General features: G+C 35.3%; 1 protein-coding gene across 1 annotated transcript; it reads right to left on the reverse strand.

Moving 5' to 3' along the window:
* Positions 1–10,495: 10,495 nt before the first annotated feature.
* LOC137965851 (triosephosphate isomerase, cytosolic-like) lies at positions 10,496–16,263 on the reverse strand. The gene is made up of 9 exons (XM_068812219.1): positions 16,159–16,263; positions 15,226–15,301; positions 14,640–14,763; positions 13,682–13,766; positions 13,175–13,307; positions 12,182–12,276; positions 11,950–12,028; positions 11,030–11,112; positions 10,496–10,835 (listed from the first exon to the last, which is right to left on the reverse strand). Exons 1-9 carry the CDS (start codon positions 16,195–16,197, stop codon positions 10,785–10,787), a joined length of 765 nt encoding a protein of 254 aa, XP_068668320.1. The 5' UTR covers positions 16,198–16,263; the 3' UTR covers positions 10,496–10,784.
* Between the last annotated feature and the right edge of the window lie 1,325 nt (positions 16,264–17,588).

The following is a 17,588-nucleotide window of genomic DNA, read 5'->3' on the forward strand; positions in this document are numbered from 1 at the left end:
ATTGAGAATCACGGGAGGAGTCACGAAAGCTGCCCTGAAATCGTAGAGAAATTCTCTAACTCCGATTCAAAATATCATTCATCTCCCTTCAAAGAAACCTAAGCAACCTTTTAACCAAATCCAACGCCCCCGACAAGCCTGGGCTGCAGCTCGGAAAAACACGAACCCGACCCTAATAATTCTGGTCCAACCCGGGTTCAATACAAAAGATCCGAATAAGGATCCGACTAAATATCCGAATATGGATCCGACTCCGACTAAAGATCCGATTAAGGATCTAACTATTTACGTCGATCCGATTAAGGATCCAACTAATTACTCTAGATCCGAACATATACCCTCATCAGATTCTCGCCTGCATCACTTATTGATCGATTGGTATGATCGATCAATATTTTCCCCTTGGATCTGAGATTTTAAGTTGATCGATCGATGTACATGGTATGATCGATCAATAGGATTTCCTATTGGCTATGCATAACAAGTATGGTCGATCAATGATTTTTCTATGATTGATCATGCTTTTGTCCCTGGTTGGCAAAGTTCTATATGATTGATCACTCTCAAGAGGTTGATCGATCAATTAATATGAATTCACATTGGTTAGACAATATTGATTGATTAGTCCACTTGGGTTGATCAACCATGCTTTATAGACAATGTGGCCATGTTATGGATTATCAATCAATTGACCTTGGTTGAATGATCATGTTTTATATTTTTGGCGTACGCACTTATAGTTGATCGATCATTGGCAGAAGTTGATCATCACTCTAGTGTCAGTTCACTACGTAAATTTCTAAAGCATGGAATTTTGTGACCCTAAGTGATTCTAACATGTGTAAAATATATGTATGCTTTAGTAAAAACATGTTTGAATACAAATATGTCCTAAACCTCCAAAATTTATTTTGTACCTCAAGTTTTGGAAGAGATGGGCTACTCTCTTACATAGCTTGAGTTTTGACATTCTTTTAATACTTCCTAAACTCTAGTCTTAGATTCTTTGCTTCTTCAAGAACATTTTTACATTCTATAGAGTTTGAGGTCTTTGAGAAACTTGTACCAATTCATTGCTTAGACTTTTGAGTTTTGTGTCTCTTGAAGGAAATACATATAAAATGTTTGAATTGTAATTGTTAGCTCAATTAAGTTTTGTTATCATCAACATCAAGAAGGGAGTTAACCCTTGGTCAACAATCTCCATTTTTTTGGTGATGACAAAACCTATTGTCAAAAAAATAAAAAGTATATCATCCCTAAGATCGAAGCTAAGTACATGTAACTTTTCTTTTTTATAGAAGTAGCTCCTCTTTAATCTATTTGCATTTTTATTTTATACTTTTAGTACCTTGTATGATTTCTCCCCCCTTTTTGTCATACTCAAAAGAATTTGCAATGAATAGTAATATAAAAAGTTTGCTTAAAGGCCTTTCATATATATGGCCAGATGTTTAATAAAAGTGTTGTAAATACAATTACTAATGCAAAATACTATCAAAACAAGTAAATGAAAATGCAAAAAGGGAGTTGAGCTTGGTCAAAATGAAGGCAAGAGGGGCAACTACCAAGAGAGTGGTGGTGGTGGAGTTGAGTGAATAATGAGGATCTCCAACATAGTCTCAATGCTCCTCTAACTCTCTTGAAGCTCATCTTGACCCATTTTTTAGCCATTCTTGGGTGGCAACAATAGCTACATAGGTCACGCGCACATCATCCAGTACATCTTCAAGTTCCTTCAGCCAATCCAAGGATGAGGATGTCTCTTCAGCCCTCTTTCTCTTGGTGAAGGCAAACTTGTTGACCTTTGTCTCATCGGTCGACATCTTCTTCATCATATGTATGTCCTTCTCGTTAGTGAGATCAACTCCAAAATAGCAAAAGATAATTGTGATTTGCTGAGTAAATGGAAGTCCATTGGCTCGAGAGTTAGATGTTATATCCATCATCCAACTCACCATGAAATAGCCAAAATCAAAGTCTAACATTTTGTGTGATAGTCCACATCCAAAAGATATTGATTGTGGTGAGGTAGGAGAAGGTATCCTTCCTCGAATTGAGGATATGACTAACAATTTCCATGAAGACTCTGCTCTAAATTAAGATCCTTGACCTTCACCTCGTAGGAGCAACCCATGGTATAGACGAAGGTGAGAAGAATAGTGTCTCGTATATTTTGGGGGCAGTCACTATGGAGGTCCATATGCCAATTCTCTTTGACATACTTCACAAACCCCAAAGATGTCGTGCTGAATATTGTATTGTGGTCACTTGTCTCCAAGGAGATAGTAGTCTTCTTAACATAAGAGGTGGGCATCAAATGTACACGGGGTTTCTTTTTCCACCTTAAGGTATATGTAGAAGACCATTAACAAGAGTGGCTAAATGGCCTCCTCTCTAACCAAAACATCCATGTAAGGCCTCAACTTCCTTTCAAATTCATTGATTCCTCTCTTAAAAAAATCAATGTCAAGTTTGCTAGGCTCTACAATACTTTTTTAAATAAAGCTCTTGAAGTACTTACTCATTTTGATTCTTGTTCAGAAATGCTCCCTCCAGTTGGGCACTTCTTCACAAATCTCCGGTTCCTTTGTAGGAGTAGGCATCTTGGTCATAAACTTTGTTCTCAACATTTTGGAATATTTAGATTTGGAGTTGGAAGACCCTTGGATGAAGAAAAGTGAACCCTTTTTTCATATTTAGAGGTGGGAAACCTCTAAAATCCGTTTGAAATAAAAGGGAAACGACTCTAGGAGGTCAAGCGATTAGGGCTTGAGGTTGGAAGAGTTTGGTATAAAAAAAATGAAATGAAACTTCATTTAAAATTGTTTAACTTCTCATTTGGTGTTGTAATCTATTGATTGATCAATCCCTCAAGTTGATCAATCAACCATTATGCATTATTCAATCAATGCCCTTTGCAAAGTGACAAAAATGTAATCTTTTGGTTTTCGTTTCACTCTAATGGCACTAATTTTGTGGGACAAGTCATTTAAATTCAATATTACCGGTTAGGAATTAGACGCCCTAATTTCAAACTAACGAGAACAATAATAATAATCGCTGAAGAAAGAAAAAAGCAAGCATGAAAAACAACAAGATTTATATAAGTTCAGCTCAAGGTGAGACTACGTCCTATCTTCTGCCGCTGCAATAATCCACTATAAAGATGAAATAGTTTACAAGAGAAATCGCACACACTTACAGGTGTTTTCTCTAACCTCTGTCAGGCTACAACTCTAACTCCTTCTCGGTGATGATAAAACCTTAATAGCAGCGCCCCTCAATGATTGTTCATGCCTATTTCTCAGCGTAGGGAGTTGATGTAACATTACCAAGCTAGGTGGATGTAGGTGGGTTGTTCATGCCTATTTCTCCTCAATGCTTAGATAATCGAACAAATTTTAATGGTTTTGTGACAATGTCTACTAGTTGATTTTTAATGGGAACAAATTCAAATATAGTTACTTTGGTTTGAACCAACTCTCTGTTGGCCTACATGGCTTCTCAAAAGGGGGGTAATTGAGAATTACAAGTTTAAAAACTTAAGGCGTGGAATAAAAATCATCCAAACATGCAAATTAAAGTGTAGAAAATTCACACATCACAAGATTTGACACCAATTTTTTATTATTGATGTTCTCCTATTGGTATTCACCTCCCAATAACCCATGTTTGGGAAATTACACTAATATGCTCAAATACATGATTTACACCACAGTTTATCCAAGAGATTGGCTAGATTCTAACTCCAGCAAGACCCTTTCTATCTAGATTCAATAAGGTACTAGATGAATCTATCTCAAAACAAAAATACAAAAGAAAGGTAAAAACTTATACACTTTTCAATTGGAGAGAATCCTTTCTCCTAAGAGATCCAAGCCTCGAGCCTTTGTAACACAATGAAAGATGTTGGAGCTTGTCTAAGATATATGCAATGGAGATGGTATGAGAAAAGAGAAAGTAGTTTTCCAAAGTTTTAGCTCACTCTTTCTTAAAAATGCACTTTAGCAAGATTTTCAAAGAATTGAGAGTAAATTTTATGGATATACCAATAAATGCTCATTAAATTCTCAATGGGAGGTTTGGTGGGGTATTTATAAGTTCTCCAAGCTAAACTAGCCATTTTTTGCCCATCTGCAAAAAGTTGAGTTTATATTGATCGATTAGTGTAAAGTGAATGATAAATCAATCGTATGTAACGACTATTTTTCTATCAGAATATGATTTATTGATTGATGGTATAATTGATCAATAACTTCCCATTGGGTCTGATATTTTAAGCGAGTTGATCAATGTACATGGTATGATCAATCTATCAGAATTCTCTCTGGTAGTGCATTTCAAGTATGATTGATTAATGACTTTGCTATGATCAATCATGTTTTATGTCCCTAATTGGTAAAGTTCTATATGATCGATCAATCCATAAGAATCTACTTTGCCTAGATAGTATTGATCGATCAGTCCAAATGGGTTGATCGATCATTCTTTATAGTACAAATTAGCCTGTGCATTTCTAGTTGATTGATCATTGGCAGATGTTGATCGATCATTTTAGTGTCAATTCATCTTATAGACTTTTAAAACATGGGTATTAATGATCCTAAGTGATCTAACATATATAAAATGTATGTATGCATTTGTGGAAACTTGTTTGAGTGTAACATATGTTCTAAAGCTCTAAGTTTGCATTGTACCTTAAACTTTGGAAGGAGTAGACAACTCTCTTACATAGATTGAGTTTTTGATATTTCTCAATGATTACTAAAACTAGTATTCAATTTTTCTTCATCTTCTAAGGGTGTTTGGTGTTTTTCAATAGTTCTTGACTTTCCATGAAGCTTGTATTAATTCAATGCTTTAGACGTTGACATTGATGTCTCTTGAAGAAAAACTATCTAAAATAATAAATTTATAATTGTTAGCTTTATGAAATTTTGTTATCATCAAAACCAAGAAGGCAGGCAACACTTACTGATGTCAAAGTCCTAGGCAAGAATATTTCCCAAGAGGTCACCCATCCTAGAATTACTCTCGCCTAGGCTCGTTTAACTACAAAGTTCTGAGTCAGATACCTAGCCCATACAACCCGAAAAGACTAGCCGTTTTAAGGTGCGGAAAGCCAAGTACCTAACTCAAACACAAACTCTAACAAGAGTGGACGGAACCACTCTGACACCCACCCCGCCCATTCTGAAGCTGCTTCTCACGGGATACGAACGCGGGCCGTGGCGTGCTTAGCTCTGATACCATGTCAAAGTCCTAGGCAAGAGTACTTCCCAGGAGGTCACCCATCCTAGAATTACTCTTGCCCAGGCTCGTTTAACTAAGAAAGTTCTAAGTCAGATACCTAGCCAATACAACCCGAAAAGACTAGCCGTTTTAAGGTGCAGAAAACCAAGTACCTAACTCAGACCATAAACTCTAACAAGAGTGGACGAAACCACTCTGACAACTGAAAAATCTGCCCCTTTTTATGATGACAAACTTAATGTTGAAAAATTAAAAATTACAACATCCCGAAGGTTGGAGCTAAGTCAAATGTGCAAATTTGAGAAACAACTCCTCTTAATCTATGCATATCTCATTTTACATTTTAAGTTTCAATTTGTAATTTTTAGTGTTTCGAATGGGTGTAATTCATTTTCTTCCCCTTTTTGTCATACTCAAAAAGATATAAAGAAAACAAGCATGAGTAGCAAAAAGTGGCCCAAAGGCCTTCTTTTAAAATTTACAAGAAGTGCATACAAATGCTCAAATGTAAATACAAGTGTAGTATAAGCATAAGTAAATACAAAAGGGAGTCAACTAAGATAAGATAATGGTTGAAGGGTAACTAGGATGGCGTTGTGGAACGACTAAGGAAAGTCTTGAGCATACTCTCAAGCCTTTGTATACTAGCTTGAATCACGATCTGGCTGGGCTTCAACTGTTCTTGTGTAGCAAGAATGGCTGCCTAGGTAGCCCGAACATCCTCCTCCATGTCCTCCAAAGTTCTCAGTTGGTCCATGGAGGAGGAATTTTCTTTAGTGGTCCATCTCCTCTTCACAATCTCGTACTGGTTGGCTTGAGGTACCAGGGATCATTTCACCCCCGGAACCGATGACTTGTGGTGCCTCCTTGTTTATCATCTCCTTTTGCACTCATTGACCTCACCATTTGGCGAAGCCAAATTTTCCAACATTGGTCTCGCTGATTGACATATTCCTCGTCGTATCAGTGCTCTCTTCATCAGTGAGGTCAACCCCACAATGGCGTAGGATGGCCACCATCTCCTAAGCAAACGAGAGGTTGTCTACTCATGAGTTGGTACCCAAATTCAATCTGACCTTCTGATTGATGACCCACATCCAAAAGATGTCAATCGTAGTCAAATGGGAAAAAATCCATTTTATCGGGTTGAGGACATGTGTGACTATCTCCATGATGACTCATTGGCTTAGAATAAAAAATGGTTTGTTGCTTAATAAATTAGACTCAAAAATATTTAAAGTTATGTCTAATTTGACATAAAAAGATTCGTTTTTTAATCTTTGATAACCTCTTGATTTTCTTTGTTTTGTTGCATGACCTTTCCAACTCCAATGTGAATATCTCCTTAAATATAGATCAGATTAACATAACCTTATGAAACTATACTTCTATAAATTTAATCAAAGTATAACTTTTCTTCATAAAATATACTTATTTTGAGAGAAAGAATCTGATTGATTTCAAACTCTGTAATTTGGTCGAAATGAGTACTCTTTCTTCTTTGGCCACCATAGCCATTGACCCTTATGAAATTGATACTTCCTTATAAAAAACTTAGATTGAAAATTGGTTTGATAAAGTAGAAAATATACTTATAGATATTTCTTTTGACATGTATTTCTCCATATAAAGTCTCATTCTTGATGGCTTAAGTGGCTAAAAAAGTGAAGCTTTTTCTACAACTGTTTAAAGCTCTCTTGCAATCTGACCTTTCATCTTCAAATATCAATTTCTCGTTGTAGAAAACTCAAATTTCCAAAATTATTTTTTATTTGAAATTAGACTTGATAATCTTTCTGTAAATAATAATTTACAATATGAAAAGTTCTATAGGGAGGTGTGAACGCCATGAAACTAACATGTATCGGGACAAATTGGAAGAAAAATGATATAATACAAACCTAAACTATTAGAGATGATAGATCAGAAAATGATCACATTATCTCTATGGGTTGACCGAGTCAACTCATAGAACCCACTCTGATACTATATTGAATTTCTAGAAAAGAAAAATATTTCACTAACTTGATGTGATTTGAGTACAATGAGCCTCTATTTATAATAGAGAAAACTAGTAAAATCCAATTACAATTAAATTACCCTTATCCAAGTTATACCCAAAGTTAAACAGTAAAAGATGTCCTATAACAATTGAATAACTAAATATAAATAGAAAACTAACACAACTAAAACACCTTTAACTAACACTCTTATGTGAGACCTCCTCCTGTGAGACTCCTATAAGACTCCACCATATTAATCCTGACTCTATGTGACTTCTTATTGTGAGAGTAATTTAAGACTTTTTTCATACCTGTTCTTCAACATGTTTCATTCAAAAATTTTGAGCACAATAACTTCCACAATCTATGTATTCCGCCTCGGTGGTAGATTAGGCAATTGAATATTGTTTCTTGGAAAACCAAGAGACAAACATATATCTAATTAATTGGCAACTACCACTCGTACTCAGTTTACTCCCTTAATGCCACAAAATAGACCGTTGGTCGTCCTTCAAATGCCAACTTCACTTGATTTTTCATTGCTCAATGTCATAATGTGTTTAGTTATGGAGATATACCTCAACTTATTATTCGGTTCTAACTTATTACTCGATGCACAACTTCCTTATTCATTGATAGATTTGCTGCAGATTAATTCATGTGTCCTTATTATTCTGAAGGACTTTCATTATTTACCGATTATCTGTTGTTATATAATAGCATATTTGATATATGCTATTTGGGCATTGGCTTATTACAACAACTGCTATTGTGTTTCTTTGATTGAGACATTGTTATTGAAGAAGAAATCCTCGGTTGCTTGCCTTGGGTTCACTATTTGCTAATTGTTGTCATTATTGGTTCATAATTTCATATGATGAAGAATTTGAATTACTTCAAAAAATAAAGCACATGATAGCTCCGACTGCTTCGTCTTATCTTCATTTGATTCTCCATTACTCTTTTATTTGGCAACCTTTAGTCATCTTTTTGGTGTGTTGCTTTGGTTGGTCCTATTTATTGGTACCCATGAGTTTTCACCGTCATCTTGTGAGTGATAGGCATTACCCACTTTAGTGGTTTTGTATCTCTAATTTGTTCAAAGTCCTTGAGGTTGGTTACAACTTATGTTTTGTCACCCATTTTTTTCTTTTTGAGACTTTGTTTGGTTTCGTATTTAGGACACCTTGATGGAGGAGATCATTACTACATCTATTTTATTTGTTTCAAGTTGGGATCATTGTCATTACCTCCCAGGTTGAGGGAGAGTGTTGAGTGTTGGAATATATAAATAAGTTGGGGTATCAATGATGTAATTAGCTTATGATTTTTCTCTTATTCACTCTACTAGGGTGAATGGTATACTTATAATATTGGTACTTTGGGAATCTATAAAAAAAAACTTAAGGGGGAGAAGACTTAGGACACAAGTCCACAACCCTATTCTTCCTCCTCGTTTATTTCCCTCACGTGTTCTCCTCTCTTAGATGTATCCTTCTTCCCTTTCTCCTCCTCTTCTTCTTCTTCTTCTTCTCCTCCTCCTTCTCCTTCCTTTCTTCTTCCTTCTTCCTCTTCCTTCTCTTCTTCATCAAAATCATAACGTATGGAAGCCTAAAAGTCAACATCATTATTCTCTATCACGTAAAATTCTTTTGAAAGTGTTTAGAGTGAAAGAGAGGGGCTTCACACCTTAAAAAATCTCATTTCTCTTTCGTCAATACATGATTTTCTGAGAGATTGTTGTTAGATTCTATCTCTAACTATGCTTTTCAATTTAGATTAACAGGTTCTAGATGAACCTTTCAAAAAGACATCAAAGAGGAAGGAAAAAATTACACACTTACTTAGAGAGATGTTTCTCCTTGAGATATTCAAGCTACCTCCTCTATTGCAAATGGACCTTGATCGAAACTAACAGGGGCTAGCCAATACAACCCAACAAACCGATCTGTTAAGTACGAAAAGCTACCACCTACCAGAGTGGATGGAACCACTCTGACAGAGACTTCATCCCTCCTTGTTTATCAAATGGTTGGCTCTAGATGGCTTTGGCTTACTATGTTAACCATCATTTTGATCATTCAAACAGTTATCTTTTCTAGAATTTTCTCTCTTATCTAGTCAAAAGGGTATTGCTAGGCTATTTAGATGATGCTCTTCCTAACTTACTTGTACCCTTTTCCAATGGGCCATTTGAATGTTTCCTTCCTGATTGTGTGGCTGTGATGATAGAACTCTCTTCGAGGCTTTTTGTGTTGTCAAAATTTAGTTAATATACATCATTACTTAATTAAGTATATATCATCATCAAAGCTAATTTTATGAAGATCTTGAGACCAACAAAATCTGCCCACTATGTGCAAAAAGATTTAAACGAGTTCTCAAGAGAAGCCAAACAAAGCCATTAATCCTAAAGAATGTACTCCCTGTTTTCTCTTGAAAACAACAATAGAGAAAAACTTAAAACGAAACAACTATTAAACTCAGTAACTCCATAGCTCTATAACTGATAACATTTTTGTAAAAAGATCAATGGTAAGCTTATGGCTGGACGAGCAGAAGCCTCACTTTAGCTGGGAGGATTTCATTAATCAAATGAATATTGGCCTCCATTCCCCTTCTCGTTATTAGTTGTTTCAATTTTCCAAAAAACCATAACCACAGAATAGAGAAACTGATTTGAGACCTCTGGCCCTAAAAACGAGGAAGTGAAAATTGACCTTGTTCAATGGAAAAACCTATGCAAGACAGAAAAAGGATAAAGGTGTAGGACTCAGAAACTTGGAATCTCTGAATCGAGTCATCAAAACAGATCTTGTATGGAGAATGTTTACAAACGAACACCCCCTTTGGACCTCCATTATAAGAGAAAACAGTGACTTTTCATGGAAGAAGAGAGAACAGGATTGCTCTCAGATGGGTTAGATATTCGAATTAAAAGTCATGAGCCTTCATGGCCACTACGAGATGATGGAGCATAAATTTTTTACTTACAACCTTCCAGCTAAAACCACACCTATGGCTTTGTTAGTCCATGTCACCATTATGTGAAGTGAAATTCCCAGAAATGCTTTGAAGTTTAAACACATCTTAATGCTGTGGAATGTAATGAAGAACATTTGATAGATAAATTTTCACTGTGCCATTTTGCAGCAACCTTACCAGGAAAAATTCCTCAGCTCTTACAGCGTTAACCAGTCAACTGTAGCTTTTGTGAAGTCTTTGCCAAAAAAAAGTAAAATAAAAATTTAGTCATACCACTCATGAAAGAAAGAAATCAGGAAAAAACTATTCATGCTTATGGAGCAGGTACGACTGAACACGATTACGCATGACCAAAATGCAAATACATGCCATGGGCTATGTAGCTAAACGTTGCAAAATTTCAGTATTTGGACAATTTATTTAAGCTCTAGGAAATAGCAGTAGATCAGATCTCCGCAAGTACAAAGGATTCATCAGAAGTTTAAACGCAATCAATTCTGAGTATGCAAGCAGCTCACACAACTCCTACCTCCCTTCCATTTATGCAGCTTTCTTCACTGTGGCAGACTTTATGATATCCACAAATTCAGGCTGAAAAGAAAAGACATCAGTATCACTTTAAAACACTAACCACAGACTGAGAACAACAAAATACGGCCACTTCACACTCAAAATAGCAATAAGGTCTAATGAACCATATGGACAGACCAGATTTGATCTAAAAAACATTGCAAGTTCAGGTACAGACTGATACGGACCATTGGATCCAGATGTACCTAACATACCTTAAGAGAAGCTCCGCCAACCAGGAACCCATCAACATCAAGCTGTCCTGCTAGTTCCTCACTGTTTGCTCCATTAACAGAACCTACCAAATTTTTAATGCAAGTTTTTACAATCTGATCATAGAGAACCACAAAATTTGCCTATAAAAATAATAGTGATGTAACCAATTAAGTGTTTAATTGCTTTCAAAATAACGTGCACCATTATCCATTAATTCTACCTTTCTTTAACATTTGTGGTAATGAGAAGATGACGGTTAACCCATGTGCAAATATGTGTTAAATCCGACTTTTGTTTTAAATGATGATAAGACTGACGAAAAAGCAATTAAAGTTTATTAGAAAAGGGACCACAAAAGGGGTCCTTTCAAACAAAACACAAACGACATTCCGGCTTAGAGATTTTTTTTTTCTCTCAACTGTAGGAGAAAAGAAAAAAAACACTTCCTAAGAATTTATTTCTCCTTTTAGCGACGTCCTCTACAAAAATAAAAATCTGTTAATAGGAATAATCCCTCATGGATTAATACCAAGAATAATTGGCTAGCATTTTAAAATGAACCAGAACCCAACTTTAACATGGTATTAGAGTGGGATGTTTGTTTTATTGAGCCTAGTTTACACCCCATTTAGTTTATACTCTGTTTGTGTTGTTCACATCTCAACTTTATTGTCCTCGACATTATGGGGAGTGTTAGAAGGAATAATCCCACATGGGTTGAGACGAAGAAAAGTCATATCGTTATTAGTTGGGAAAAGATTTCTTAACTTCGGCTAGTTATTTTGAGATGGACATAGAACCAACTTCAACAAAAGTTAATGCAATAAATCCAAATAACAAGAACATGATTCAGTACGATAGGCAGACATAATTTCAAGTAACACTTGAAGTTCTCACTCCAGTAAGAAAGAAAATGTACCTCCATAAATAATCCTAGTTGTTGCTGCTACATCCGGACTAACATTTTCATGAAGCCATTTCCTTAATTCATAATGCACCTGATGGAAGAAATTAAATGAGACAAGATACGACAAGATTGACAAGCATAAGCACTTCGATGCAACAATCAAACCTTAAAAATTCACAAAAGCACTTTGAATCAAAAGGCACATGCAGATAAATATAAGAAGCTTAAGTATCAGGGTACTCACTTCCTGAGCTTGAGCAGGAGTGGCAACCTTGCCAGTTCCAATCGCCCAAACAGGCTCATAAGCTATAACAACATTAGTCCAGTCCTTCACACGATCTGGACATTTAAAAAAAAAATGAAAGGGGAAAAAGAAGTAAGATGGGCAGTTATTACCAGAGAAATAATAGGAGTTACGAAACACAGAAAGACAACCAGGCTTCCTCTACCCTTCGAACATAAAGAACCTACTCTAACATAGCTCCTAATTTACACTCCTGAAAAACCTATCATGTGATGGCATAAACCTTCCTACTCTGCTGCAAATGAATCACCAATATCCAGGTAAGAATTGCAGAAAGAAGAGGATGACATAACAGATTTGCCCATAATGTTGTAACTCTCAAGCAATATATAATCACTAATAAATTTAAAATAATATACATGCTTAATTTTATCTCAGGCTGGTTTTTTGTGGCTTTCATTTTGCACAACCAACCGTACCCTGACCTAGGATTATTTCTTGACCTCATCCCAGATTAATACAGAAAGGGTGATTGGGAAACCAGTGCACTTCCTATCTGCCATCACTATATGGTTATAATCCTTGCCTAGACATAGCTTATATTTTAGTATGCTACTTTTTTTAATCATATATGTAACAAAAGAACGACTTCACAATAGACTTATAGTTCAAAAAGTGAGTGCTTCAAGATACTAGGAGCAATGCAAACAGTCACTAAAGCTACAAAGTTTTAGATTATACTGGTCGACTCCATGCAAGAGACTTCCCTTGCAGCTTTCCAGATACAAGGAACAATGCAAATAGTCAGTAAAGCTGCAAAGTTTTAGATTATACCGGCTGGCTCCATGCAAGAGACTTCCCTTGCAGCTTTCTCTAAGTTATAGTTTTTTATTTTTTTTTAACACATGATTTATTGATAAGAAGAGAAATATTAAGAAAGCAAAAAAAAGAACAGAGAGTACAAAGGAGATTTTAAAATAAACAATTAACCACCTGCAATGGCCTTTGTTTGTGCAGCTACCACCTCCATGGTGCGTCCTGATTCTCGCTGCTCAAGTGTCTCACCAACACAAGCAATCACCTTTAAACCTTGAGAAAGGGCATAAACAATCTTGTCTCCAACAAACTGCCATTACATGTATAAAAATGAAAGGAAATTTTTCAGTACTCATATAATTATTCTGCAAAAGCATCCAACTAAGAAATAATTTTTTTACAAACAACATTTATTTAATTGGGTTTAAGCCAGTATGATCAGGAGGTCAGTATATAAAGTCAGGCTATGACTGATGAAACGTCAGTGGGACCTTCAATCCAGTAGAACATATGAGGGTCCTCACTTAAAATTAAATGGTTTAAGCAGTCAAGATGCATGGTACCAATCACAGAAAAATTAGCTTGCCCAGAAGAACATGACTTATAAGAAGGAAATAAGTCATATGCAAGAAACTAATGTTTGCACTATACAAGATCCCTTTAAAGCAACTCAAAATGACTTACTTCATTGGATTCATTCAGTAGACTTCTTCTCTCTGAATGGCCAATAATAACCCATGGAATTCCCAAATTGACAAGCATCTCAGCACTGCATTTGAAACAGATGACTAATGTTACCAAATGAATGAATATGTAAGTATTTGCATAAAAGATGAATTCGAAAAATGTATATATGTCATCAACATCATCATCAAAGTCTTGTCCCAACTATGTCAAACTTGCTCCATAATCCTTTTGCTCAGCTCCATAATTTTTTTTATTATGAACACAGGGCATGGCCGATCTAGAAAGCCTCTGCTCCATCATTTATTAATATCACTATATAGTAGTCTTTTTTTCAAATCCTCCAGCGCCAATTACTTCTGTATGTAGATACATATATCTTCCTGATATTTTTCTAGCTTTTCACCAATCAACATTTCCCTTTGTTTCTGTAATTTATGGTTTTGCTAATTGGACATTTTTTTCAGCTGAAAGCTTTTCATAGTGTAAACATGTCAATGTGAGTCAGGATTTATACTACACCATTGAGAATACAAATACAACCCATGAAGATTTTAATTTGCCTCAGTAGTGCCTTACGGTTATAATCACATCCTTGCCCTCACTAGTGCCATCACTACCTCATCATTGAAAAGAAAGAAAGAAAGAAAGAAAACACAGTGGCAGCTACATGAATCTTTCTCTTAAACTCTTCTTTCTTTGTCTCTCTGTTTTTTAGTGGATACTCCTCTCATTTTTTAATGCAAAGACTAGTAGGACTTCTATCAAAATTTATCTTACACATCTATCCATATCATGTTTGCCATTTCTCTCAAGTTTCCAGATAAACAATCAACTAATACCCAGAAGCATTTTTTACATCTTTTTTATGTTTCACATTAGCAAGTATATGAAACAAATTCCTTTTACATCTACAAGCACATTGTGCACCAGAGTTAGGATAGGCTTTGGATCATACCTAACTTCTCCTGTGAATGCACCTCCTTTCCTCACCCAACAGTTTTGTGCAGCAACATGAAAATCAGAACGCAGTAGACTTTTTACAAGGGTAAGGAACACAAACGGAGGGCTTACCAGCACCTCTACAAAAAATGAAGAAAATATTCAGTATCATGCAAAAACAGCTATCAAATTAGTCAGTTTGTGTTATTGAATGTATTTTAGAGAATTTGAAAAAAATCATCAAGTTCCAGCCAAACCAGGAAAGAAGGAAAGGGAAACAAAGTTTAACAAAGGGAACGATATGTTAAAACAATAACTAACCATGAAATACTTCCAATATGCTGCAAAATTATGGGCACTAGAAAGCGGACAATAAGAAAACTTTCTGATTGACAACACACGGCTTTATGGTATTAGTAGAATAGAGAAAATCAAGCAACTTGCTTTTAAGTATGAATAATAAATATTCCAACTCAGAGACAGCTAAATCAGCACATGAACAAAGCAACCATTGCTAATCATGGAAATCTGAAGAAGGTAATCTCGAACAAGTAAAATATTTTGAATATGAAGAAATGCACAGGCTATAAAACTCAACGCACCCACAACATCTTTCGAAGGAACTTGAGCCTCATTCAGAGTAGTGACAATCTTCTTCACGTCCTCTGTAGTCCCATTCTGCACAAAGAATATCAATCCAGCGGAGACAGTTACTAGCTAAATCAATAGTTATACCATTAGTCGAACTAATTCAAATATGTTATTGAGAAAAGGAATCATGTACTACAATTAAAAGGAAAGGGTCTTCTAAGTTGTAAAGGCCGATTTTTTTATGATTGTTATTTAAAAAATCCTCTCACATAAAGGCAGTACAGTGCTCAAATCATTAGTAGCTGGTCAAAATTGTAGATTGAAAACCTCTATCGTTTCCTTATCAAGGGCAAATGAAAAACATAAAACCAACAAGTAGCATCTTTCCTTGCCCTGCATCCAAGAGCTATAAAACCTAATCAAACCGGAGATCCAGAAGAACCTTTGCAGAAGCAACAACCGTCACAGGTAAAGGGACAACAAAAAAGAATAAACACAATCACAATAGCAGATGTTGTCATCCAGTACACTGGAAAGGTAGGGATGAAAGATAATTGGAAAGATAATAAAGAGGGTTCGTCGTCTAGCAAGAGTAGATGAGCACTGGGGTGAGAGCTGGGACCTTCAGATCCTTCAGGAGAAAAAAAAAAAAAAAAAACAGACTCAGGTCGGCCACCATCAATTGCCTATTTTCTTTCGGATCGACTACCACTAAGTACAGTTCGAAGTATCGGAGAAAAAAGCAGACTCAAACCAAAGAGTACAATGGGAATCCATCTGATAATTAGGATATTAACATCTAGGGACCCGATTCGCTTATAAGATAGAGATAGGTAAAACAGAGACGGATCACCAAAACAACTCCAGTAAATCGAATTCCGACAAAACATCGAGAAACACTACGAAACAACAGATCGCAAAAACAACTTAAGATCTAAACTTACGCATTTCCAGTTGCCGCCGACGAAGAATGTCCTGACCATTTTGTCTCGGCAACACCAAAACAACCACGAGTAGAGCTATCTGGCTGTTGGAGAAGGTGAAGAGGTTCAGCTTTATAACAAGATGAAAGACCGAGGCCAACAAAATTACCAAAGTTGCAGGCCGCATGGACATATTCACGAACGCACCCACCACCCCCAATGGTTATACTTATTACGTGCTGACAACAGCGAATATTTCGGTCCTTAGGAGGAAAAAAATCGGATTTATACATTAATAATAAATAAATTAATATAGATTTGGATAAATAATTTTTTCCTTGTAAAAGCTTTTATCATTTGGCAAAGAAGACAAATTGCTGCCCCCGGTGACGTCTCGTCCACAGGTTTACACCATCTGCCCCAGCTTTAATCCTTGAAAAGTCCTCAAAATCATCGCACGCATGCATGAGCCATGGCCCGGTTGGATATCACCCCTAACCTTCAATCATAATGGGGGCAGGTAAAAGTGGTTGTTTCGTCCACATCGGAGTCGAGGATTCACGGAAAGAACAGCGTGGTGTTCCCGCAATACAGGTGAGGACGGGAGTCGATTAACGGAAGTGAAACAGTAGAACAATGGGTGGCAGAGTCGATTGCCTAATCTGGTTCTTCTTGAGGCGTCACACTTCTCCCTCGTCATCTCTCTGTTATGCTCTTCTTCTTATCCTCGCCTCACTGCTCGCAGGAGGGGTCCAGTGAACGAGAGGAAGGGCTGAAAGTAAAAACAGGAATTATTTTTTTGTGTTAGTGTACGTAATGAAAAATAGTGAAAAATATAGTGGAAAATATATAAGAAATTTATTAACGAAATACTCTATTAGATTTAACTTTTATGAGATATTTTTATTTACTTTTTTCTATTAATAACTTAGGAAAGATTTTAACATGTCTGAATTAATAAATAATTTAAAAAAATATCTATTTTATTTATTTAATTAAATATTTAAAAATAAAATACTTAACCAATATTTACTTTTATAATACCCAAATTCTTAATCAAAATGTTACTTTCTAATATTTAAATTCTCACACTTCAAATATTAAATAAATATAATATAAAAAATCATAAATTTAAGTAAATAAAAAAAGGGATTTTTATTAAAAATTTACCTTTAAATATTTAATTTTATAATATATTTTTATTCAACTAAATTAAAATACATTTTAACTTTTTAAATTAACAAATAACTAAAAATATATTATATTATTTAATTAATTAAATATATAAAAATAAAATGATTAAAAAATCCATACTTTTATAATACCCAAATTGTAATCAATTTTTTACTTTACAACATTTAATTCTCACCCTTAAAATAGTCATTAAATATAATATTAAAAAATAGAGAATTTATAAAAATAAAAAGGGTATTTTATTATATAAAATTACG

This window comes from Aristolochia californica, unplaced genomic scaffold, assembly GCF_029961685.1.
Source record: "Aristolochia californica isolate CCGP_79_NKW_82.1479 unplaced genomic scaffold, dmAriCali1.0.hap1 SCAF_5, whole genome shotgun sequence".
NCBI lineage: Eukaryota > Viridiplantae > Streptophyta > Magnoliopsida > Piperales > Aristolochiaceae > Aristolochia > Aristolochia californica.

Excerpts from the sequence above, each read along its gene's own strand:
- LOC137965851 (XM_068812219.1), bottom strand. The coding sequence starts at position 16,197 with ATGGTCAGGACATTCTTCGTCGGCGGCAACTGGAAATGC. Across the intron at positions 14,764-15,225 it reads TCCTTCGAAAGATGTTGTGG|AGGTGCTGGTAAGCCCTCCG; the intron begins GTGCGTTGAGTT and ends CATTTTTTGTAG. Across the intron at positions 10,836-11,029 it reads TTGGCGGAGCTTCTCTTAAG|CCTGAATTTGTGGATATCAT; the intron begins GTATGTTAGGTA and ends TTTTCTTTTCAG.